Source organism: Macaca fascicularis, chromosome 13 (assembly GCF_037993035.2).
Source record: "Macaca fascicularis isolate 582-1 chromosome 13, T2T-MFA8v1.1".
Taxonomy (NCBI): Eukaryota; Metazoa; Chordata; class Mammalia; order Primates; family Cercopithecidae; genus Macaca; species Macaca fascicularis.
The window spans coordinates 89,866,916-89,894,085 of NC_088387.1; the positions used below are offsets into that span (position 1 = coordinate 89,866,916).

Here is a 27,170-nt window from a genome sequence, read left to right on the forward strand (position 1 = left end):
TTTTATTTTTTTCTACTTCATATAACATTGTTCAAGACCACAAGAATTTAAAGGTCTCTTTCTCCAACTTTTATGATTTAGAAGTACCACTTAAAAATATTTACTGATGCTGTAAATATTACTGTTTTTGTACTAGTAACAATTTTAATGAATGCCATATCCATTATACCTCTTGCTCCTTTGGTCAGAAAGATAAACAGAAACTTTCAATCAGATGTTCAGACATTCAAAAATGGTTTTGAAAAGTATACCCAAACAAACCAAATATATATCAGCAACTATTACAATCAGTTTAGTAGTTATTAAGAATTCTTAACAAGGAAGTATTGAAGCATGTGTGAAATTTAAAAAATTATATACAATTTTAAAAACAAATTTAAATTTTTAAATAAAAAAGATTAATGGCCAAATTAAAAAAAGTTTGTGCATCAGATTTAATATCTTAATGTTTATCAGAAATATATTTTGTGAATAAGAATTATTTCATAAATATATATGTATAAATATAAATATATATCTGCAGGATCTGTGATGCTGGAGAAAACATTTTGAAGAAAAAAATTGCACTTTAGATTATCAGGATATTGTCAAATTTACCCTTCAAGTGAAATATAATTACCAATCCAGGTGCTTTTGGCACAAGTTTTTAGGTGAATATTGACACAATCTTAAAAACACAATGCTTTTGTATTTTATTCACTGGAATATGGAGAATCAAGCAGAATTTAAAATTCTGACCCAAAAATCCCAGATAACTGCAATTGCTTAATTAAATACAAAAAAAAAAATTGTTTTACAAAGCGCTTAAACTTCCCTTTCCATCTGGAACGTGTAAAATTTTGCCAGCAACAGGTTTTCTCCAATTCCTTCAGCAAGAATTCCCAGCCTACACACAAATGTGACACCATCTTTTTCTATTCATGTATAACTTGGATCACACACCAGTATATAAAGACAAAAAATAAATGTATAATAAAAAGATTGGATAAATCAGAAGAGGCTTTTTGGTCTTGAATTCTTCACCCACTAACAATGAAGCAGCACTGTAGGCAGCCCAAAACACACCAAACAGCTTAAAAAAAGGAAAAAAGACAAAAGGCAGCATATTAGCAAGTCGATTAACTTTTTGGATATCATAGAGTAAAAATGGTGTTTACAATATTTTTAAAAAATCAACAACCAATTTTGGTAAATAGCAAAACTTGTTACAAATGTTAAAAACTTATTAAGAATGTCCATCTTTGCTGTACTCCTTGACTTCTGTAAATGTGGTCTTATCAGACCTGTCTTATCATAAGAATCACTTGGGGTGCCTATTAAAAAGAGACTTGGGGGACTCTCTAGTTCTGTTGAATTATAACTTATTAGTTTTTTCTTTTTGAGTTATAATTTCTAAGGGAAGCATCTAGTTATCAGTATTTTAAATTAAGTTCCCTGGTAATTATGATTAGCCAACTTTTGAAAAAACTATTATTACACCAAATTACTGAGAGAAAACTAATTCCTGCAAAGTAGGAAATTTTCTTTTTCCTTCTAAATAAGAAAATCGATTAAGTAAAAATTTTATACAATATTTATTAAGTTTTTCCCCAAGAATAGGTAGAAATACAGGGTTGAATAAAAAAGAGAAAAAAAAGACCACATTTTGGTCAAGAGTTTAAATAAAGTATACTATAGTTTTTGGATTACACACATACATACTTCTAAATTATTTCTACTGGAAACTTATGCAATACTTATTGATGTAGTCAACTAACACAATTTACAGCATAAAATTAAGGAAAAACTTCAAGGGAAATCAGGGAAACTATAATAGGAACAGACCTGGCACAAGGCAGAGTTTCTAAACCTTGCAATATTGACATTTTAGGCTGCATACTTCTTGGCTGTGGGGAGCTATCCTGTGCATTGTAGGATGGTTAGCAGCATCCCTGCCCTCTACACACTATATACTAGTAACACTTCTCAAAAATACCTCCAGATGTTGACAAACATCCCCTGGGGGACAAAATCGACCTCAGTTGAGAATCACTGCTATACAGGTAAAAACTAAATATTGGCAAACTTATTAAAAATGTATTTGGTCTGGTCCAGTTTTCCACTGGGTTTGTTGAACTTAAAAAAAAAAAAAACAGTAACCCTACAAAATAATTCAAACATACACAAAAGTACAGGGAAATATATAAAATAAAATTTGATCAAATTGCATTTGTATATCATGATTAGATTGTTTTCATTATAAATGGTTGAAGAGTGACAAGTATTACGAGATTTGATGTTAAATAAAATCAGTGCACTTAAACTATATATTCTAATGTTAGAGTTTACTGATTAATTTCGCATCGTATTTCTCAACAAACCACAGACTGAAATAAGAAATGTGTAATAGCTCACTAACTCACAGAAGAGTAAGTGATCAGAAAAAAAATTTTGCCACAGAATAGTCTGAAGTTTAAAAACAATTTTATTCTAAAGTTTTAATGATATAAAAAAGAGTTTTCTATTTCATAATGATTTATATGTTGTATAAAGAATATTAAGGTCCAACTTTCAGATGAACTACATGATTAAAAATGACCAGAGAACAACGGTTTTAACCATTTTGGGAGTAGTCTCAGAAACAAGCTTAACCCAAGTGAAAAAACACACACCAGGAAGTGATCGTGAGTGAGTGGTATGTTCACTAAGGCTGGAATAGGAGTAATTAAATGTCTGCTGCAACGTTGACTTTAAACTAAGTTCTAATAATGCCAATTTCAAAAAAAGATTTCAGGGTTATACTGAAGAAAACAAGGTCTCTTTAGTCTCTGAAGTGTTTAAACACAAAGATGATCTCAAAATGTTATAATTTGGATTTTTATTGAGACAAGGTCTCACTCTGTCGCCTACACTGGGGTACAATCACCGCTCACTGCAGCCTTGACCTCCTGGGCTCAGGCGATCCTCCCATCTCAGCCTCCTGAGTAGCTATGACTAACAGGTGCATGCCTCCATGACCGACTAATTTTTGTATTTTTGGATAAATGGTTGAGTCTCAAACTGGGCTCAACTGATCCACCCACCTCAGCCGGCTGAATTGCTGGGATTTAGGAAGGCGAGCCACCATACCTGGCCTATTTTATAATATTTGTAATAACAGCAGCCTGAGTGCTTACTCTGTGCCAAGCACTGTACTAGGCAGAGACAGGGTCTTGCTCTGTCACCCAGGCTGGAGTGCAGTGGTGCGATCATGGCTCACTACACCCATGGCCTCATGGGCCCAGGCAATCCTCCCACCTCAGCCTCCCAAGGAACTGAGACCACAGGTACCTGCCACCACATCTGCCTAATTTTTTGTGGAGATGGAGTTTAGACATGTTGCCCAGGCTGATCTCAAACTCCTGAGCTCAAGTAATCCACCCGCCTCAGCCTCCCAAAGTGCTGGGATTATAGGCGGTAGCCACCATGCCTGGTCAGCATTATATATACTTTAAACTCTTTGTAACAAACCCTAAAACGCAGTTGTTAAGTTTACCATTGTTAACAACAAAGTGACGGTAAGAAACGTTAAGATACCTTGGAAGACCAGACAACAACTAAGTGGCAGAACCAGGATTTGAATTTAGAACTGATTAGTTCCAAAAACTACACTTTCAATACCCAATGCTTATTATCAGTATCAGCTTAACGTAATTCTAACAGGAATCATTATTTCTTTTATATTGAAATTAGCAATAATTTCAACTGGCTCAGCTACTTAAATACTTTCATGTGGAGGTTACATAACATCAGTTCTGAAAGTCATAGTCTTTAAAAGTTCCGTTCTCCATAAAGAACAAAATTATATTCACTGTGTAATATACATACATGTGTCAAGGCAGTCACTTATTCCCCAAAGTTGTTCAACATTAATAAATTCCAATGTTTAAGTTATATTACTCAAATAGTAATAAATACATTACTATTTTTTAATACTTATCAGTAGATGTTTAAGTGTATGTACATATGTTAATTTAACAAAAATAACACAAAGAAGTCCTGATCTCTGCATTACGGAAAATCCAATTTATTAGAACCACATCTATCATATTTGACAGGAAAGTTACTATTCAAACAGGAGTAACAGTTACTAAATAAATGTCCAGTGGAATTTTAAATAAATATCCCCCTCAAAATCTGTCAGATGAACTCATATTATAAATATAGAAAATAACTTTTAAATTCAACATTTAAAAAATGCTGACCAGGCCGGGTATGGTGGCTCATGCCTGTAATCCCAGCACTTTGGGAGGCCAAGGCAGGTAGATCACCTGAGGTCAGAAGTTCAAGACCAGTCTGGCCAACATGGTGAAACCCCATCTCTACTAAAAACAAAAAATTAGTCAGGCGTGGTGGCACACACATGTAGTCCCAGCTACTAGGGAGGCAGAGGCAGGATAATCACATGAATCTGGGAGGCACTTCAGCCTGGGTGACAGAGCAAGACTCCATCTCAAAAAAAAAAAAAAAAAAAAAATCTGACTATAATATCCTGAAACCTGATTTGCTCTTTGTTTTTCCCCCTAGACAAATGGTAATATCTGGTGATTAAAAAGGAAAAAAATAAAAGAAAAATAACTGGTAAAATCAGTAAGAAAGGTCACTTCCAAAATACTACCAACCGTTTGATAAAGAGTTTTATATCACAATATTCCCAGACAGAGGCCTAGTATAATTTTGATACTGGAAAACAGTAAACTATGTAATACATAATCCTTAACTTACTTTTATAAGTGTAGACACCACTTCAAATGATCCAACCACCAAAAGTATAGGGGCTATTACAATGAGAGGAAGTAATGAATATCCTATAACTCCAAGGACTTGGCCATATGCAACCTGTGAATTTTGAAAATTTCAAATAAATGTCATAGAAATCAAGATACTCATTTTAATCAAAATTGAACACCACATATTCCTTGCTGTATTCAAATAAATGTGAGCATTAAGAATAAATCATAATCTATTATACTCATTATTTCAAATTATCATATAGTCTCCCATGTTCCTGGGCAGTCTCACCAACCAACATGGTTTCAATTAAAATAAATTTGCTAATACCCAAATCTACATTTCCAGCATTTACCTCTCTTGAGTTTCATACTACCTTCAGTATATCTCTACATTGCATTTTGTCACTACATCCCATTCAGATGAAAAATCCAAGGTCTAGAGAACCTAGATGTTACCAATGCAGACCAGAAAGAAAGGGAAGGTGGCCAGGAGAGACTGAAGAGAAAAATATTTTTTAGTGACTACTTTATGCCAAGTTCTGTGATAGGGCTTCACATGCTGTGGAGATCAAATGAAATAACAACCCTATGAAACAGGCATTATTGTCTCTATTGTGAAGAAATTGATTCTTAGAGAGAAACAATGCTTTGCTTAGGAAAGCAAAGCTAGTAAGGTGTCAGTGTTCAAATTAAAATCTAGGCCCCTAAACTCCTACATCAACAGTCTTGAATTACCAAAAAACATAATGATATATATTTTCATATATTATACTAGATTTTGTCTAGGACATAAGAAATAATATATAAACAAATATAATTTTGTGTCTATTAGAATTATTTTAAATTTCCATATGCAGAGTAAAAAATTTTCACAGATGTTACTCTAAATTAATTAAAGAGTTTTATTAAGATGCTCGATCGAACATATTCTAATATCATTCACTTATGAAACTGAAAATAGAAGGAAAAAAATAAACTTTTTTTAAAGACGGATCTCCCTCTGTTGCCCAGATTGGAGTGCAGTGGTGCGATCTCAGCTACTGTAACCTCCGCCTTCCAGGTTCAAGAGATTCTTCTGCCTCGGCCTCCTGAGTAGCCGGGACTACAGGCGTGTGCCACCATGCCCGGCTAATTTTTGTTGTTATTATTATTATTATTATTATTTTTGAGACAGAGTTTCGCTCTTATTGTCCAGGCTAAAGTACAATGGCGCAATCATGGTTCACCACAACCTCTGCCTCCCGGGTTCAAGCAATTCTCCTGCCTCAGCCTCCCGAGTAGCGGGGATTGCAGGCATACGCTACCACATCTGGCTAGTTTTGTATTTTTAGTAGAGATGAGGTTTCTCCATGTTGGACATGCTGGTCTCGAACTCCCGACCTCAGGTGATCCACCCGCCCCAGCCTCCCAAAGTGCTGGGATGACAGGTGTGAGCCACCATGCCCGGCAATTTTTGTATTTTTAGTAGAGGCGGGATTTCACCATACTGGCCAGGCTAAAACAAAAACCAAAAAACCAACAACTACTCCTGGGCTCAAGTGATCCTCCTGCCTCAGCCTCCCAAGTAGCTGGGACTACAGGCGTGCGCCACCATACCCAGCTCAAAAGTCCTTATTTATTTATTTTTAAGACAAGATCATACTGTCAGCCAGGCTAGAGTGTAGTGGCACAAACACAGCTCACCACAGCCATAATCCCTCAGGCAAGCCTCCTACCTCAGTCCCTGGTAGCTCGGACCACAAGCACACACTACTATGCCTAGCTAATTTTTAAAGAGATAGGGTCTCCCTACGTTGCCCAGGCTGGTCTTGGAACTCCTGGGCGCAAGCGATCCTCCTGCATCAGCATCCCAAAGTGCTGGAACTACAGGTATGAGCCACGGCATCCAGCCCCTTTTGAGTTCTGGTGTGATATCAGAGAATATTCACAATCATCTGAAAAGGTTACTAAAATACTCTCCCTTTTCAATTATATACCTGTATAAAGCCTTATTTTCTTCAGATACTTTAGCCAAAATAATATATCTTAACAGATTGAATGGAAAAAGCATATATTAGAATCCGATTTCCATTCAGCCAGACATTAAAGCTACTTACAAAAATGTAAAACAATGCTATGCTTCTAACTCTTTTGTTTTGGAAAATATGGTTGTTTTTCTTTAAATGTATTGTTTATGTTAAAATGTAGTTGGTTTATTGTTACAAATCTCTTTGGCAACGTGAGATCAAAACATTTGAGAATTTCCAAGAATAAATTCTGGCTGGGTGCAGTGGTTCACACCTGTAATCCTGGCACTTTGGGAGGCCGAGGCGGATCACCTGAGGTCGGGAGTTCAAGACCAGCTTGACCAACATGGTGAAACCCCATCTCTACTAAAAATACAAAAATTAGTTGGGCAGGGTGGCAAGTGCTTGTAATCCCAGCTACTCGGGAGGCTGAGGCAGGAGCATCGCTTAAACATGAGAGGTGGAGGTTGCAGTGAGCCAAGATTATGCCACTGTACTCCAGCCTGGGTGACACAGAGTGAGACTCCATCTCAAAAAAAACAAAAATGAAATAGGCCGGGCATGGTGGCTCATGCCTGTAATCCCAGCACTTTGGGAGGCTGAGGCGGGTGGATCATGAGGTCAGGAGTTCAAGATCAGCCTGGCTAAGATGGTGTAACCCCATCTCTACTAAAAAATACAAAACTTAGCTGGGCACAGTGGTGGGCACTGTTACTGTGCCCACCCAGTTACTAAACCCAGTAATCCCAGTTACTCGGGAGGCTGAGGCAGGAGAATTGCTCGAACCCGGGAGGCGGAGTTTGCAGTGAGCCGAGATCGCACCACTGCACTCTAGCCTGGGTGACAGAGCAAGACTCTGCTTCAAAATAAACAAACAAACAAATAAATAAATAAATAAATAAATTTTGGCTGGGCGCGATAGCTCACACCTGTTATCCTAGCACTTAGGGAGGCCAAGGCGGGTAGATCACTTAAGGTTGGGAGTTCGAGACCAGCCTGGCCAACATGGTGAAACCCTGTCTCTACCAAAATTACAAAAATTAGCCAGGCATGGTGGCACATGTCTATAATCCCAGCTACTTGGAAGGCTGAGGCAGGAGAATTGGGAACCCAGGAGGCGGAGGTTGCAAAGAGCCGAGATTGCCCCACTGCACTACAGCAGGATGACAAAGCAAGATTCCATTAAAAAAAAAAAAAATTAATAAATAAAAAAAATAAATTCTATGCTTCCCTAAAAGGCTGCAATTACTTCATAAATGGGACAGGATATTTTCTTTTTCCTCATTTCTCGTACCATTTATTGAGTAAGCACAATACTAATGTTGATCATCTTAAAGGAACTAGCATAAAGCAATTCTGGGACAAGAAACAGTTTCTTGTATAGCTAATGATGACATCTGCAGTATCAAAAATCAAGCTCACCATAAAAAAGAAAGGTTATTTTCAAAATAAACTACTTACTTCTCCACCAAGAACTCTGGCCAGTAAGAAAATTGTTAGTGAACCAAATATCCAAATGGTTATAATCCATGAGACCACCTTAGGGAGAAATATCATGCAATTAATATTTTTATACCAAATAAGCTGATAATTTTCCAATAACTCAATTCTCTGCCATAAATGACAGTTTAGCACGCCCAATTTCAGGTCATAGAGATGTTATGTGGGCTCTCAGGTATCATTCCAAAACTTAATAAGAATATAATGTGTGATACAGTTTTACATCCAAATTAAAATCTTAGTAATTATCAATTGCCTAAAGAAACCTCAGTATTTCAAAATCAATGATAAAAGATTATTGCAAAAAAAGTGTTTACTATCAACCCCCTGTTTTACAGCATCCCACAAGAAAAAATTATTTCTGAAGTAAGTTATCAGTCTTCTCTGGAAGTCTTTAAAATTTATGTTACATATTTATTCAATAGAATATGGAAGCCATTTCAGACAATTTTAACTCCTCAAACTTAGTGTAATGATACATACATATATTTATATTTTCAAGCTCTGTCTGCTGGGATGGTCTAGATATAACACCCCAGTAGCAACATAAGCACATTTATTGCCCAGATACTGGTTTCTTTTATTATTTATTATTTTATTTATGTATTTATTTAATAGAGACAAATCTTGCTATGTTATTTGTTTATTTACTTACTTATTTAAGAGAGACCAGGTCTCACTATGTTGCCCAGACTGGTCTCAAACTCCCGAGCTCAAGTGATCCTCCCACCTCAGCCTCCCAAAGTGCTGGGATTACAGTAGTGTGCCACCATGACCAGCCCCAGAAACTGGTTTCTAAATATCATTTCCTAATTAAAGGAAGTAGGACTTCTTAAAGAAATGGTTGGCCAGTGCAGTGGCTCATGCCTGTTATCCCAGCACTTTGGGAGGCTGAGGCGGGTAGCTAACCTGAGGTCGGGAGTTCAAGACCAGCCTGACCAACATGGAGAAACTCCGTTTCTACTAAAAAAAATTACAAAATTAGCCGGGCATGGTGGCGCATGCCTGTAATTCCAGCTATTCGGGAGGCTGAGGCAGGAGAATCACTTGAAACTGGTAGGCAGAGGTTGTGGTGAGCTGAGATCGCACCATTGCACTCTAGCCTGGGTGACAAGAGTGAAACTCCGTCTCAAGAGAAAAAAAAAAAAAGAATGGTTGATTCCAAGGCTAGGGCAGGCAAAATACAAGATTAGCCCAGAACACTGTGTGAAGTAAGAAGGAAAGTAAGTACTGAAAAAAAAGAATGGGATATGTTGAAACGAGACAGAAGGCAAGTTGAAGGAGCTCCCAATGGTTAAAGCTTGAAAAATCTGAGCAATAAAATAAATTATGACAGTACTGGATTATAACTCAAAGAATAAAATGAATGAGGGAAACAGAAAAATCATCATTCTGTAAACATTATAGTAATAATTACTGCATGCACGATCTACCAACGGATGCTAAAATTAGTAGTCTAAAGTTAGATGGGAAACAGAATATTTGCATAGTTGCAAAGTATCTCCATAAGATATTTATTAATTACAAAGAGAAAAATAGTAACTTTACACTGGAGAAATTGAACAGATACTACCCCATCACCTAACCAAGTGATCAAGGTTAATATCACCAATAATAAGACGTATCAGTATCACACATTCCCTGTCAGTATACAGAGAGGGGGACAATGTCACTTCTGAGATATTCTTGCCAAAAATGCATAATCCAAATTAAATCATGAGAAAACATCAAGTAAATCCAAATTGAGTGACATTCTATGATGGTATAGTAATCTGTTTTGTTTTTTTTTTTTCCTTTTTTTTTTTTTTTGGAGACAGAGTCTCACTCTGTCGCCCAGGCTGGAGTGCAATGGCGCGATCTTGGCTCACTGCAACCTCCACCTCCCAGGTTCAAGCAATTCTCTGCCTCAACCTCCCGAGTAGCTGGGATTACAGCTACCTGTCACCATGCCCAGCTAATTTTTGTATTTTTAGGAGAGATGGGGTTTCACCATCTTGGCCAGGCTGGTCTTGAACTGCTGACCTCATGATCCACACGCCTTGGCCTGTAGGCATGGGCCTAATCTTCTGTTTTCAACCTTAGAACCCTTTGTTCAGACGAAAGATTATACAAAACAGATACAATTAGAGATGTTCTAGATGAAGAATTAGTGGTAGGTAGGAGACCAGAGTCTCCATTCACCTTCTTCAATGGTCTTTGCAACACTTTAACAGAATATCTGATATAAACAGAATATCTGATATAAAATATCTGATATCTGATATTTACTAATCTAGGGTAAATATTAATAGGACTAGTATAGTAATGCATAAAGTATCTTGTGATGGAGAGATTATTCTGGATTACCTTGGTGGGCCTTAAATGTAGTAACAATTGTCCTTAAAAGATGAAAAATGAGGCTGGGCACAGCGGTTCAGCCTGTAATCCCAGCACTTTGGGATGCCAAGGTAGGCAGATCACCTGAGGTCAGGAGTTTGAGACCAGCCTGACCAACATGGTGAAACCCCATCTCTATTAAAAATACAAAATTAGCTGGGGGTGGTGGTGCATGTCTGTAATCCCAGCTATTTGGGATGCTGAGGCAGAAGAATCGCTTGAAGCCAGGAGGCGGAGGGTGCAGTGAGCTGAGATCATGCCATTGCACTCCAGCCTGGGCAACAAGAATGAAACTCCATCTCAAAAAAAAAAAAAAGATGGAAACTCGAGGAGATTTAAGTACAATGGAGAAGAAGGTAATGTGATCATGGAACCAGAAATCATAGTGATGTAGCCAGAAGCCAAGGAATGCTGGCAGCCTCTGGAAGTAAAAGAAACAAGCAACAGATTCTGCCCTGGAGCCTCCACAGGAACCGGCCCTGTAGACATTTTGACCTTGGTCAAAGCTTTATGACTCATTTTGGACTTCTGACATTCAGAACTGTAAAATAAATCTGTATTACTTAAAACCACTAAGCTTGTAGCAATTTATTAGAGCAGACACCAGAAACTCATTCATTTCCAAATCCCTGTGGTGAACAGTAACTTTTTACCCCCTCAAAGCCTTAAACTTTGCATGAGGGAGTGATGTATATATGTTGTGTTTTGGTAATAAAGTATCTGAAAGTAGGACAAAGGGATTAAAATACCAGTAGTAGTATAAAAACAAATACTGATGGAATCCTTCTCATCATTCATTTAAAGTAATGGTCATTTTAAGAACAGAATTATGAATGAATAAAAGGTAAGAAATATGAATATGAGTATTACATTTCAAACTGTTAATCTCTTGGGAAAATCAGAAGGTACATGAGCAGCCCTTCTGGTGACTTCTGCTCAGCTGGAAGTGGTTCTATCCATTTACCCCAGTGTGCTATACAAGTACTAATACTTTTTTTTTTTTTTTTTTTTTTTGAGATGGAGTCTCACTCTGTCGCCAGGCTGGAGTGCAGTGGCACGATCTCGGCTCACTGCAACCTCTGCCTCCCGGGTTCAAGCGATTCTCCTGCCTCAGTTTCCCGAATATCTGGGATTACAGGCGTGCACCACCATACCCAGATACTTTTTTTGTATTTTTAGTAGAGACAGGGTTTCACCTTGTTGGCCAGGATGGTCTCAATCTCCTGACCTCGTGATCCACCAGCCTCGGCCTCCCAAAGTGCTGGGATTACAGGCGGGAATCACCACATCTGGCCATTCTATGTCAATCGTGATGTGGAAAAGTATGACAGCATTAATCTAAGGTACTCCTCACTTAATTATGGAACAGTTTTAGGAACGAACAAGTGAGAAATAATGGGTAAAGCATTTCTCAAACATAATATGGTATATTACAGTTAATATCTTATATTTAATTTTTGAAACTCTCAAAATATTTAGAATTTGTATAAAATAAGATATACTTACCCTAAACTGTCCATATAATGATATCATGGAAAAGAAAAGAACAACAGCCAGAGGACCCCAAAAGTCAGGATTGTCTCTCACCACTTGTCTATTAAAACCAAGTGATGGCATTGGCATCAAAACACATCGAATTTTGTAGTAAATATCCTTTAGATCGATGTCCAATTCTTCCCTATAATTTTAAAATAAAAATTCTCAAAAGGCACACATTTCCAAATACTAAAACAGTTGCAAAAAAAATTAAGAAAACTTTAAATAAGACAGTATAATCTCCATAGGTCGACAAAACATTTGCATTTGAAGTGCCACATTTCACTAATTCCAAGGTGTACATTTTTAACATTCCAACATCTCTAAATGTGGGATATAGCTCAATCACTGGTATCTTACAATCGTCAGCCTGGAGTGACACCAAGTGTTTCTAATATTTACCTTTCCTTTCGCCAGTCTCCTGGAGGCACTATTTAAGAAAACTTTAAGTAAAATTTTCTGCTTGAGACTTTTTGGGCCTAATTCAGATGGCAAACCCATATGAGAACCAGTGTGGGTTTTACATTCTCTGGGGAAATTCTTTCTTTCCTTCAACATCTTATCCACTGCCAAACTGAAGCAAACTTCCTTGCTGTCTCTTTCTGTGTTATGTTATTTCTCATTCATCCTTACACTAATAAGGAGACAGCTCTTAGATGTCCCAGCTTTATGCTGTCTTATGCACTTTTCTGTTTAATTAATATGTAAAATAACTTCATCTTATAATCAATAGTGTCTTTGATTTGATGATATATGCTTTTTTTGCTGGTTTTTGAGATAAGAGTCTTGCTTTCTCACCCAGGCTGGAGTGCAGTGGTGCAATTTTGGCTCACTGCAACCTCTGTCTCCCAGGTTCAAGCGATTCTCATGCCTCAACCTCCCGAGCAACTGGGACTACAGGCCCGTGCCACCACGCCCAGCTAATTTTTTTTTGTATTTTTAGTAGAGATGGGGTTTCGCCATGTTGGCCAGGCTCGTCTTGAACTCCTAATCTCAAGTGATCCGCCCACCTCAGCCTCCCAAAGTGCCGGGATTACTGGCGTGAGCCACTATGCCTGGCAAATATATGGTGTATTAACATTAAGAAACATAGGATATTTCAGCACTTACTCTACTGATAATTAATACAAAGAAGATTCCAGAAATGCCTCAATTTTACAAGGCTATAGGTTCTTCTTTTCAAAATTATTTCTTTACTTTTTTCTCCAGATAACCACAAAATTTCAGATACTATAAAGAAAGTGAAAGCCTCTTTATATGTAGCTCTCCTCCCAGTGGCAGCTCTAGAATTTCTACATTGAAGAGATTTTGGAGTGGTAATCTTTTTGGAAATCTTAATTTGTCCGAAACTTAATTTCAACAGCAAGTACCTAAGAGCCTTGCTTTTTTCAACTGCATGATTACTTCAGATAGCTGACAGACCCAGGTAAGCTGGAGTAGACATACATGTGTGTGAGATACAGGATTACCATTCTTTTTTGTTTTTTAATTGGTTAAAAAATATTCTCTCATTATTATTTCAGTTTTTTAAATTGCTAGTAAAACTGACAATTGCTATAGCTTTTGACCAAAAAGGTTAATGTTTTCTCTCTACATAACAAGAAAGAATATAATCATCCCACAGACTAGCTCTAAAAACCAAAAAATATGTATTATTATTTTTACATACAAGAGTGGCTTGTTATCTTCAGGATCATCATCTTCAACTTCCAGAAGCCAGCCATACCCTCTTTGTCTCAGAAATGTAGTAGCTGTAGATTCTTTGATAAAATCTCCGCCAAGATTTAATTTGACATCTGGGGATGCTATTGAACCACTGAGATCTTAGGAGAAAAGAGGACAAAACTATATAAACTAAGAAACAATGTGTGAATCTTAACCAAAGTGAGCAGATATTCAACTAAAATAATTATCATTTGAAGATCTCTATGAACATCTGCTATTGCATATAATCTTCAAATTTTATAGTGATAAGATATCTAAAAACCATCATTTATTTTATAAGAATAAAATGAAAGATGAAAGAAGTGAAAAGACATGCAAAAGGTTTCACAGCTAATTAGCCAGACTGATACCAGAATCTAGACTTAACAACAGTAATTCCTTCAAATTTCAATGGAAAATACATGCAAAATATGTTACACGACATCATTTTGGATTCCTTCATTATTATACATACCATGTGCCTCAGAACAAAGTAACTGAATAACTTCTTTTCAGAGGTATTACATATGTATATATACAAACTATTAGACAATTTATTTGCTAAAGGAAATTGTAGATAATTTCTCTCTACCTTTTCATGTATTTATTCACACATTCTTTCATTTAAATCATCACATATCTATGCTAAGTGTTTCATATATTAATGTTTAGTTCTTGATAAATCTGGTAAATAAGAGTCCCTGTTATTTCAGCCAAAATTTCCCTTTTCTTCACATAATTACATCATTCATCTTTAGTTTTGGCAAAAATAAATAAAGGGCTATGTTTTTTGTTTTTATTTTTTAGGTCAGCTCTAAAAAGAGGTGAAGAGATTCAGTTATCCATATTAAAAAATAAATTCCATGTAGAGTCTGCACAGTATCTTAGGACTTACAGATAATCGTGGTAGTACTAATGCTACATTTTCTAGTTAAAACAATGGAAATAGTTAAGGATTTACCTGAGGTCACATAGGGATTAAAAAGAAAAAGCACATTTGTAGGATCAGACAATATACATTAATAAACAACCATCAACACGGTCAGTGCAAGTCACATGATTATAGTATTATTTCAGAAAAATACTTTTGGAAACAACAAACCAGAACACTCTAACACAGATAGATACTTCTCTGGAGATCATGTCCAACCAATATCAAAGTTAGCTTCCTTAAAAAACAAAAAACTGTTTTTCATATACAGTACAAAGAGCTTAATTTGCATAATACTCTATGAGTCACATCCTGGCCTGCTTGTGACAACTCCTGCAATTAAGTTTGACAAATGTTTACATTCTGAAGCTAAGTCCCAGCTTAGCTACTAACTGATACAGCAAATCATTCATGTTTTCTGGGTCCTAGCATCCTATTCAAAGTTCTTTCCAGGTTAAACATTATATGATTCTAAAAAGTTTTTATAAAGGAGCTCACTCAGAGATAAAATATATTTGAATTCACCACCTAAAGTTTAAAAATAATCCCTGTACATGTTATCATATAATCGTGTAGTTAAAATATTCTCTTAAAAGTGCTTGCTACTTCATCTTAATCTAAGTTGAAATGAGAGAGGTGGAATTTAAAAGTCTATTTCTAATAGATACAAAGAGTGTTTTTTCTTTTCTTCTTTTTTCTGCATCATAGTCTCACTCTGTTGCCAGGCTGGAGTGCAGTGGCGTCATCTCGGCTCACTGCAGCCTCCGCCTCCTGGGTTCAAACCATTCTCCCACCCCAGCCTCCTGAGCTGGGATTACAGGTGCACACCACCATGCCCAGCTAATTCTTATTTATTTATTTATTTATTTATCTATTTATTTATTGAGACGGAATCTTGCTGTCTCTCCCAGGCTGGAGTGCAGTGGTACAATCCCAGCTCACTGCAATCTCCACCTCCTGGGTTCAAGTGATTCTCCTGCCTCAGCCTCCTGAGTAGCTGAGATTACTGGCGTGCACCACTATGCCTGGCTCATTTTTATATTTTTAGGAGAGACGGGGTTTTGCCATGTTGGCCAGGCTGGTCTCGAACTCCTGACCTCAGGTAATCTGCCTACCTTGTCCTTCCCCAAGTGCTGGGATTACAGGTGTGAGCCACCGCACTAGGTCAAGAGTGTTTTTTCTTGATTTAACAAGAAGATTTAGATCCAGAAATCACTAGTACAACAGTGACGTTGGAGGTTTTGCAATTATGAGGCTGGAAAGGACCTTAACAACTGTTTCGTGGTTTCTAGAAAGGACTGCACGTAAAGTCCTTAATCTAAAGCAAAAAAGGATAAATTATAGTGCTAAGAAATGTTGTGCTTCAGAACTGTACATGTTTAGCAGTTTGTCATGGCATGGATGCAAGAACCTCAAAAAGGTATCTTCAGGCCGGGCGCAGCGGCTCATGCCTGTAATACCAGCACCTTGGGAAGCCGAGGTGTGTGGATCACGAGGTCAGGAGATCAAGACTATCCTGGCTAAAACGGTGAAACCCCGTCTCTACTAAAAAAAAATACAAGAAAATTAGTCGGGCGTGGTGGTGGGCACCTGTAGTCCCAGCTACTCGGGAGGCTGAGGCAGGAGAATGGCATGAACCCGGGAGGCGGAGCTTGCAGTGAGCCGAGATTGCACCACTGCACTCCAGTCTAGGTGACAGAGCGAGACTCCGTCTCAAACAAAAAAAAAAAAGCATCTTCAGCTTGCAGATTTTGTAGTACTTTCTGTTCCATGTAAAGTAGAAAAATATCAAGGACACATGTGGGAATGCCAGCAATAGCAGTTTGACAACTCCCCTAGTATCCCCAAGACATAATTGTGAGTGAGAAAGAACAGGAAACTCCAAAAAATTGGCAGTAGTTTAACATGTTATCAGGTTAACAAGTGGAGAATGATGTCAGAAAGCAAGGAAAACAATTAAAAATCACTCCAGGAGCATGGCTGACTTAATTTAAACCAGAGTAAGAACGAGCTAGTTTGGTTGCCAGCTCTTGGATAGACGTCCAGATAGTAAAACATGAATTTTATGTTAATTTCTACTTACTATACTATAATATTCTTGTCATTTTCTAAGTAAAAACAATGTAAAGATAATACATATAAAAGTGGATTTAAAAAGAACCAATCTTTTAAAAAATCTATTGTAAAAGGAAATTTTTTAAAAATGTTTCTACTGCTATTTTAGCTCAGAGTGAAGAATATCAGTAAATTTCAAGTCTTATTGAAAGCCACCTTTGGAAAACTCACACAACAAAATTAACAGGAATTTTTCTTCCCTTTCAACTCAAATGTATGACTGGGTATGGGATCCCTTCTCTGAATCTTCTGCTCAGCCTGAGAATCTGAAAGAGGAAAACTTAGTGCAGTGTGACAGTACACTAAAGATGAAACTTACTACTGATCTGCCCCTAGACAAGTTCCCGATTTCTGTGAAAGAAAAGTATCCTGCAATAAACAATGAACATTTTGTGGCACTCGCCACATTCTCATATATAAAGAAGCTTTTCCTTATTTAACAAGCAACAAGAGCAAGAACAAAATCATCTCATTTCATCTCATCTCAGACTTGAAAATGAAGTCTACGTGTGCTTCAGTATGACCCAGAATTGTGTATTTGTGCAGCAAAAAACAAGCATATGTTTTTGCACTAAAAGATATTAATAAATTTCATTATTTCATTTGAGTTATAAGGATACCATTTTATTTTTTTATTTTTTAGACAGAGTCTCTCTGTTGTCCAGGCTGGAGTGCATGATCATAACTCACTGCAATCTCCACCTCCCAGGTTCAAGCGATTCAACTGCCTCAGCCTCTCGAGCAGCTGGGATTACAGGCACCACCATGCCAAGCTAAGTTTTGTATTTTTAGTACAGATGGGGTTTCAACATGTTGGCCAGTCTGGTCCTGAACTCCTGGCCTCATGTAATCCACCTGTCTTGGCCTCCCAAAGGGCTGGGATTAAAGGCAAGAGCCACCATACCTGGCCTAAGGATACCATTTTAATGTATACACAGGCCTATGAAAGAGATCAAGAAACTGATGCATGTGCATAATTTTGTAATTGCTAGACCTATACTGGAGCTTGATCATGTTACTCTGTAAAAAAATGTTTTTTTCGGCAGGGCGCGGTGGCTCAGACCTGTAATCCCAGCACTTGTGAGGCCGAGGTGGGCGGATCACGAGGTCGAGAGATCGAGACCATCCTGGCCAACATGGTGAAACCCTGTCTCTACTAAAAATGCAAAAATTAGCTGGGTGTGGTGGCGTGCACCTGTAGTCCCAGCTACTCGGCAGGCTGAGGCAGGAGAATTGCTTGAACCCGGGAGGTGGAGGTTGCACTGAGCCGAGATCATGCCACTGCACTCCAACCGGGCAACACAGCGTGACTCCATCTCAAAAAAAAAAAAAAAAAAAAAAAAGAAAATGTTTCTTTCAGTGTCTTGTATAAATTTTTGTCTTAGGTTATATTTTTAATCATGTTATCCTGGTTTATGGCTTTAGTAGCTTTTCTATCAAATATTATCAGTAAATTTTCATATTGTAAATAATTAAATTCTGTAATTTATCTGATTATCTGATTCACAAAAAGATGAAATTTCTTTTGTCTTATGTCTTTAAATTTTTTTTATTTTGAAAAATTATAGATTCATAGAAAGTTACAAAAATAGAAAAGAGAGGTCATATGTACCCTTTACCCAGTTTCCCCCGATAGTACCAACTCACATAACTATCAAATTCAGGAACACTGACACTAGTATAATCCATAGACCTTAATCAGATTTCACCAGTTTGACATGTGCTCATTTGTGTGTGTGTATGTGTGTTTATAGTTATATGCAATTTAAACACATTTGTAGATTTGTGTAATGCCTTATGAGTTTTAAAACTCATGAAAGTGGCCGGGCGAGGTGGCTCAAGCCTGTAATCCCAGCACTTTAGGAGGCCGAGACGGGCGGATCACGAGGTCAGGAGATCGAGACCATCCTGGCTAACACAGTGAAACCCCGTCTCTACTAAAAATACAAAAACTTAGCCGGGCGAGGTGGCAGGCGCCTGTAGTCCCAGCTACTCGGGAGGCTGAGGCAGGAGAATGGCGTGAACTCGGGAGGCGGAGCTTGCAGTGAGCTGAGATCCGGCCACTGCACTCCAGCCTGGGTGACAGAGCAAGACTCCGTCTCAAAAAAAAAAAAAAAACAAAAAAAAAAAACTCATGAAAGTAAGTAGATTAATTAATGAAAAAAGTAAATCTTGTTTAAATTCCCTAAGAAAGGTTGGCTAAAATGTCATTTTCAGTTTTCAAAAAGGAAAAAAAAGTTATTCTTGCAACCGTTACATACTATATATCATACTTCACCAGCATATTGTATAGAAAATATTTGTGGTAAGACTAGACCTATATGGATATTATTTTTCATAAGTAGGAATCATAGAGTTTGAGACCAACCTGGCCAAGATGGTGAAACCCCATCTCTACCAAAAATACATAAATTAGCCAGGTGCGGTGGCAGGTGCCTATAATCCCAGTTACTCGGGAAGCTGAGGCAGGAGAATTGCTTGAACCCGGGAGGCGGAGGTTGCAGTGAGCTGAGCTTGCGCCACTGCACTCTAGCCTGGGCGACAGAGCAAGACTCCATCTCAAAAAAAAAAAAAAAAAAAAAAAGGAAAAACTAAAGATTCCTCTGTCTACACTACTAACTTGTATTAGAGGTGACGTCCTTTCCGGGAAGGGGGAATGTCAAAGAATAGGCTAAATGGTCACAATAACAGAGTGACAGAAATTTATCATTTACTCAAAAGAACAATGACAGTAATTATCTACAATTTAGTGATCACTGTATTGTGAGCTGTAGGTATTATCATTTTTATATAGGAATAAAAAGGAAGAAGAAAGCCAAGGTTGAAATGCAATATATTGAGTCCAGTTCTCTTTACTAGATTTATAAAACCTACCATCAACATTTCCTTGCATCTATCTCAAAGGCATCTAAAATTCAATATTCCAAAACTGAGATATCTCAGGTCTTCCTCCACTTTTTTTCATTAAATGATACTACTAATCTATCCAGCATTGTAAGCTAGAAGCTTATCCTTGATGGTTTGCTTTATTTGCATGTTCCCTCTCCATCCAAACCACCACTAAATTGTCAGTTTTACCTCTAAATATTTTTAAACCATGTCTGTCCACTTACCATTTCTACCACCAGTAGCAAGCTAATGCAAACCATCAACTCCTGCCTACATGATTACAGTGGTGTACGAACTGCTTTCCCCCCAGTCATTTTTGTCTCCTTCCAATCCATACTCTTCACTGTACCCAGGAGACTCTTTCTAAGATGCAAATATTTCACTCTTCTGTTTAGAATCCTTCATCTCTCTCCCCCATTTGCTTTTCTGGCTCAAGTCCAATAATTTCTACATGTCCTATCTTCTTATCCAGGCCCACTTATCTGCTCTCCTCCCCATCTGGACTCTATACCCTAGCCACACTAAGCCTCTCATTTATTTGAATGAACCTGGATTCTATTTGCCTCAGGGACCTTGTACGAGGCTATTTGCTCTAACTTCAGATAATTAAATATCATCCATTCTTTAGTTCTCAGATATACTTGCTGTATTAGTCCATTCTTGCATTGCTCTAAAGAACTACCTGAGACTGGGTAATTTATAAAGAAAAGAGGTTTGACTCACAGTTCCACAGGCTCTACAGGAAGCATGGCTGGGTATGCCTTAGGAAACTTACAATCACAGCAGATTGCAAAGGGGGAAGCAGGCAGTTTTATACGGCCAGAGGAGAGAGAGATAGATAGTGGAGGTGCTACACCCTTTTAAAAAACCAGACCTTGTGAGAACTCACTATGACAAGAACAGCAAAGGGGAAGTCCACCTCCATGATCCAGTCACCTCCCACCAGGCCTCTCCTCCAACACTGAAGATTACAATTCAACATGAGATTTGGGCAGGGACACAAATCCAAATCATTATACTTGCTGAAGCAAATTTTCCTTGATCTTGCAGACTAGACTATGTAGGTTCCTTTCATAGTTTCCTCCACTTTTCCTTCATTATATTTATCACTGTATATAATTATATATTTGTGTAATTACTTGATTAATGTCTATAAAATCTATGAAGGGATAGACTATTTGGGATTTTTGGGGGCGTTTGTCTTGGTACACATAGACCCAGTACTTATATTAGTGCCTGACCCATAGTAGGCAATCAACAAATGTGCATGCTTATTGAATGAATTAATTAATGGAAGAGCAAACAATACCATAAAGCTTAAATTAAGAAGTGACATTAGGCCTGGCATGGTGACTCACGCCTGTAATCAATCCCAGCACTTTGGGAGGCAGAGGCGGGCAGATCACTTGAGGTCAGGAGTTTGAGACCAGCTTGACCAACATGGTTAAAACCCCGTTTCTAGTAAAAAAAAATACAAAAAATAGCTGAGCATGGTGGCAGGCCCCTGTAATCCCAGCTACTTGGGAGGCTGAGACAGGAGAATTGTTTGAACCTGGGAGGCAGAGGTTGCAATGAGCCAAGACTGCAGCATTGCACTCCAGCCTGGACAACAGAGCGAGACTCTTGTCTCCAAAAAAAAAAAAAAAGACATGAGATAAATGAAAGCAAAAATAATTTATTCTACAAATAATTCTTTTGTGATATTTATACCATGCGTTCTATGATAGGTACTGGGGTATAGAAAATATTAGGAAGTTTCCATTTCTGAGGGACAGTTAAAGTAAGTGTTACCAAGGAAAGAGCATTTGAGTTCAGTCTCAGGTTTTAACTTGAGGCGAGGAGGAGAAAGACATTCTAAGCATGAAGATCAGAATCTGCATACACACGGAGACAAAACACCAAAGCACATTTTAGAATAAAGGGTATGTGTAGACACATAGTAAGGATAGGTATCATTAAGAATGAGGGATTTGGACAGAATCTAGAAGGAAGGGTATACACTGAAAACATCTATAAGTTGAAAATATTCATGGTTAGTAAAACAGTATAAAAAGGGGAGAAGCAAGAATTTATATGACGTGTAGAAACTAGGGAAAAGACCTGGAGCTGTACAGTAAAATATTGATATTGGAAAACAATAAAAAAATAAGTGTGGGGTCAGTTAACACTGAAACCCAAGCAGCAACATCATTACTCACATTTGTTGAACACTTAACTCTTCCAGATACAGTAGTAAATACTTTACATTTGCAAAATATTTGCACACTTGGGTATTCTTATTCCCAATTTGTATACGAGGAAAACGAGGTTAAGAAAGGGTAAACTGGTCGGGCACGGTGGCTCACACCTATAGTCCCAGCACTTCGGGAAGCTGAGGCAGGCGGATCATGAGGTCAGGAGTTCGAGAACAGCTTGGCCAATGTAGTGAAACCCCATCTCTAACGATACAAAAATTAGCTGGGTGTGGTGGCGTGAGCCTGTAATCCCAGCTACTTGGGAGGCTGAGGCAGGAGAATCGCTTGAACCCAGGAGGCGGAGGTTGCAGTGAGCCAAGATCGCGCCACTGCACTCCAGCCTGGGTGACAGGGCAAGACTCCGTCTCAAAAAAAGAAAAAGGGCCGGGCGCGGTGGCTCAAGCCTGTAATCCCAGTACTTTGGGAGGCCAAGACGGGCGGATCACGAGGTCAGGAGATCGAGACCATCCTGGCTAACACGGTGAAACCCCGTCTCTACTAAAAATACAAGAAAATTAGCCGGGCGAGGTGGCGGGCGCCTGTAGTCCCAGCTACTCCGGAGGCTGAGGCAGGAGAATGGCGTGAACCCGGGGGTGCGGAGCTTGCAGTGAGCCGAGATGGCGCCACTGCACTCCAGCCTGGGGCACAGAGCAAGACTCCTTCTCAAAAAAAAAAAAAAAAAAAAAAAAGGTAAGTAGCTTGCCCAAGATCACATGCAGAGTAATTGATAAAAGCCAGGATGCAAATCCAGGACTCTTCCATGCTTCAGATTAGCCGGGCGAGGTGGCGGGCGCCTGTAGTCCCAGCTACTCCGGAGGCTGAGGCAGGAGAATGGCGTGAACCCGGCATTTACATTTTAGAAAAATGTAAGAAAGAGACAGCAGAAAGAAACGTGAGGAGACAGCAGACTAGCTCTTTGGTTTTGTTTTTTTGAGATGGGGTCTCACTAGGTTCCCTTGGGTGGCCTCAAACTTCTGGGCTCAAACAATCATCTTGCTTCAGCCTCCTGAGTAGCTGGGATTACAGGCGCACGCTACCACACCTGGCTGTAGACTAGCTCTTAATTACAGATCTATCATGTGGAAGTTGCTAAACCTCTCTAAGCCTCTGTTTCTCTTTTTCTTTCTTTTTTTTTTTTCAGTCAGGGTCTTGCTTTGTTGCCTAGGCTGGAACACACTGGCACAATCATAGCTCACTGCAGCCTAGACCTCTGGGTCTCAAGTGAGGCTCAGAGCAGCTGACCCCATGGTAGCTGGGACCACAGGTGTGCACTACCACGGTTGGCTAATTTTTTTTTGTTTGTTTGTTTTTTGAGACAGAGTCTTGCCCTGTCACCCAGGCTAGAGTGCAATGGCGTGATCTTGGCTCACTGCAACCTCTGCCTTCTGGGTTCAAGTGATTCTCCTGCCTCAGCCTCCTGAGTAGCTGGGATTGGGATTACAGGTGCATGCCACCACGCCCAGCTAATTTTTTGTGTTTTTTGTAGAGATGGGGTTTTGCCATGTTGCCCAGGCTAGTGTCAAACTCCCGAGCTCAAGCCATCTGTCCACCTCAGCCTAAAGTGCTGGGATTACAGGTGTGAGCCACCACGTCCAGCCCACCTCAGTTTCTTTATGGAATACAGGAATAATAAAGGTCATTGGGAGTCTAATTAAGAACAAATGAGGCTGGGCGCGGCGGCTCACTCCTGTAATCCCAGCACTTTGGGAGAAAGAGGTGGGTGGATCACGAGGTCAGGAGATGGAGACTATCCTGGCTAACACAGTGAAACCCCGTCTCTACTAAAAAAATACAAAAAAATTAGCCGGGCGTGGTGGCGGGCGCCTGTAGTCCCAGCTACTCGGGAGGCTGAGGCAGGAGAATGGCATGAACAGGAGAAGCGGAGCTTGCAGTGAGCCGAGATTGCGCCACTGCACTCCAGCCTGGGCGACAGAGTGAGACTCCGCCTCAAAAAAAAAAAAAAGAAAAAAAAATTAGCTGGGCATGGTGGCGCAGACCTTAGGGTTTCGTGGGTCCACTTGAAGAGAATAAGCCACCCAGAAAAACCAGCCACCAGATAGTCTCCAGCTACTCAGGAGCCTGAAGCGATCATGGGAGCCCAGGAGTTTGAGGTTACAGTGAGCTATGATCAAACCACTGCACTCCAGCCTGGCAACAGAGTGAGACCCCACCTCAAAAAAAAAAAAAGAACAAAAGAAAGAAAAAAAGTAAATGTATCAGGTATGTTCCCTTTGACAGACAAAAATTTTATTGTACATTTTAAATTATGACCAGTACTATTTTTAAAAAACAATGCCAAACAGCACAACAAGAAAAACAAAAGGGAAAACAAGCTATACTGATACACCATAAAATTTCTTAGAAAAATCTAGCTTCTTTTTCAGACTGAAATTTCTGTAAACATAATTTATGTTTTCATAGCAGGCAGTAAGTCTGGTCACTGGAAAATAACTGGTGCACGAAGTGCAATAAAAATTTGAAAATGACTAGCAGAATAATATCCAGGTTATGAGTTGGATAGGGAACTGAGAAAAGGAGGAAAACATTCTCCTGTGCTGTAGAAAAGTATCTCTAGCACAATCGCTTCCTCAGAATAGTACAAAGAAATCTTTAGGGGCTACTGGAAACACATAGTTGGATTATGCTAAATTTCCAATATACCTGGATCAATTTATCTGAATACTGAGGTGAAACACTACAAAACGGGAGGAAAACGGGGACTCGGGTAAGACATCAAATTCAATAAAAACTAGTTTGCATTTGCAGTGCGAATCTGATCCCAGACCCCCCCAAAAAAGTGATCTCCACTGAGTTTGTATTTGCAGTGCCGAATCTTATCCCAGACCCCCCAAAAAAGTTATCTGTTGATACATAACAGAAGAAAACAGTCCTCCTTCCTTATTCTCATTCTTTGAGATGTCCCTTGGCCAATCTGTCCTTTTTCTCAACGGCGAGTAATTCCAGAAATAAAACCTTAGGGTTTCGTGGGTCCACTTGAAGAGAATAAGCCACCCAGAAAAACCAGCCACCAGACGGTGTGGGGAAAGCTAGGGGCTGACCAAGTAACTTGATGCTTTAAAAAGCAGCTCCCTACACCCCTCCCTCCGTCCTTCGGGGCCTCTTGGAAGGCCCGGCAGGCGCGGTGGGCTGCAGTCACCAGTCAGCTTCCTGCCTGTCCCCACCCGGCCACGACCGCCTCGGCATCAGGAAGACCCTACGGCGTCGGGCCCTGGCTTCCTCCGGGTGACAGCCCTTCCAGGGGCTCAGCCTCACCTTCCGCGTCTGCTGAGGAGACAAACGTGAAGTCCCCGTTAGTGGGGGCATAGGCCGGGGGCGGGCCCGGAGGCTGCATCTCGCGGCCCCTCAGAGCCGGCCGCGTTAGAGGAGGCTGCGGCTGGGCCCAGACCGCGAGGCTGCCGCGGCACCGACCCGCACGCTTGCCCTACGGTGCGGCCTACGAGTCTCGACGTGCAAGCTGGGATCGAGGCCGGAGACGGGCACAGCAGGCCGCTGGGCTGTCCTGAGACTGCCCCACCAAAGTCCTCTTGGTGGCTACCACCCAAGCACCACGACGCCGGCGCCCTGACAGGACCATAACAGTGACAGCGCCGCTGCGATTGGCTCTTTGTAATGTGCTCTCCCATTGGCTCCCGGAGGAAGATTCTGATTGGGTTTTCCTGTTGTTGATTCCGGAAGTTTACCCAGGACAGGAAGTTCACTTGTAATTCGTGGAAATCTCAGGCCTCTTTTTCATGCTTGGATGTTTTTGTTCCTTTAAATACCATCTTTACTGGCGTTTTGTTTACCTATTAATTGCGTTTTTGTTAAGTGGGTGGATTAAAGAATTGTAGAACTAGGTAGGTTTTTATAGGTCAGTCGCCATACAGGATCTTAAGATTCCATTGCCATTAGCCATTAATTAATTGTGTAGGATCTTGACTAAGTTATATATAATGTCTGGGTGGCAGTTTCCTCACCTGTAAGATGAAGAGGGAATTGGAGAATGAAAATAAAAGGCATAAAAGCCATAAATCGCCACCCAGAGACTAGGGTTGTAGATACATTCCTTTATGAGGGAGGAAACTGAGGCCAGAGAAAGTAAAATAGAAGCAGATTTACGACAGTACCTAAATCTCCTAACTTCTAGTCAAGTGTTCTTTTCACTGGAAGGCCCTGTCTACTGATAAGCGAAGTTTACAAACTCATCTGCTTTCAAATGTTTACATACGTAACTTTAATATTCAAGCTACATAAATGTGGCTTCCAACTTGAAGAAAGAGGGGTTGGGGTATTTTAGGAGGCCAACTTGGAGAAATACACAATTGATCAGTAACAGAGCAATCAAGAGACATGACTATTAGTGTGTTAAATGGTATTTCTAGAAAATTTTCTCACAGGAGGTAACATGTTGGTACTTAAAGGATGAGTAAATGTAGTGGTTTTGTTTGTTTTAGACACAAGGTCGCTCTGTTCCCCAGGCTGGAGTGCAGTGGTGCAGTAATGGCTCCTTGTAACCTCACACTCCTGGGCTCAGGCAATCCTCCCAACTCAGCGGTCTAAGTAGCTGGGACTACAAGCGCCTGCCACCATGCTTGGCTCTTTTTTTTTTTGAGACAGAGTCTCATTCTGTCACCAGGCTGGAGTGCAGTGCCATGATCTCGGCTCGCTGCAACCTCCGCCTCCCGGGTTCAAGCGATTCCCCTGCCTCAGCCACCCAAGTAGCTGGGACTACAGGCAAGCGCCACCACGCCTAGCTAATTTTTGTAATTTTAGTAGAGACGGGGTTTCACCATGTTGGCCAGGATGGTCTCTGTCTCCTGACCTCGTGATCCACTCGCCTTGGCCTCCCAAAGTGCTGGGATTACAGGCGTGAGCCACCGTGCCCGGTCGCTTGGCTAATTTGCTAAAACATTTTTTGTAGAGAAGAGGTCTTGCTGTATTGCTCAGACTTGTCTTGAACTCCTGGCCTTAAGCAGTCCTCCTGCCTCGGCCTACCCAAGTGCTGGGATTACAGGCCTTGGGCCATGAGTAAAAATAAAGCAAAGAGATGTGAGTGCTGGCAGCCAGGGTCATAACATTCCAGAGATCATTAGTGGACTTGAGCAACTGAAAGTCATTAAGTTTAATT

At 39.7% G+C, this 27,170-nt stretch overlaps 1 protein-coding gene across 2 annotated transcripts; it reads right to left on the minus strand.

Moving 5' to 3' along the window:
• On the minus strand, window positions 1-25,640 carry YIPF4 (Yip1 domain family member 4). Of its 2 annotated transcripts, XM_005576164.5 has the most exons (6): window positions 25,316-25,640; window positions 13,839-13,992; window positions 12,140-12,311; window positions 8,219-8,296; window positions 4,744-4,857; window positions 1-1,072 (listed from the first exon to the last, which is right to left on the minus strand). In XM_005576164.5, the coding sequence occupies exons 1-6, from the start codon at window positions 25,392-25,394 to the stop codon at window positions 935-937; spliced, it is 735 nt and encodes a 244-aa protein (XP_005576221.1). In that variant the 5' UTR covers window positions 25,395-25,640; the 3' UTR covers window positions 1-934. The 2 variants fall into 2 exon arrangements, with proteins under 2 accessions (XP_005576221.1, XP_045225474.1); XM_045369539.3 differs by lacking the exon at window positions 8,219-8,296.
• Between the last annotated feature and the right edge of the window lie 1,530 nt (window positions 25,641-27,170).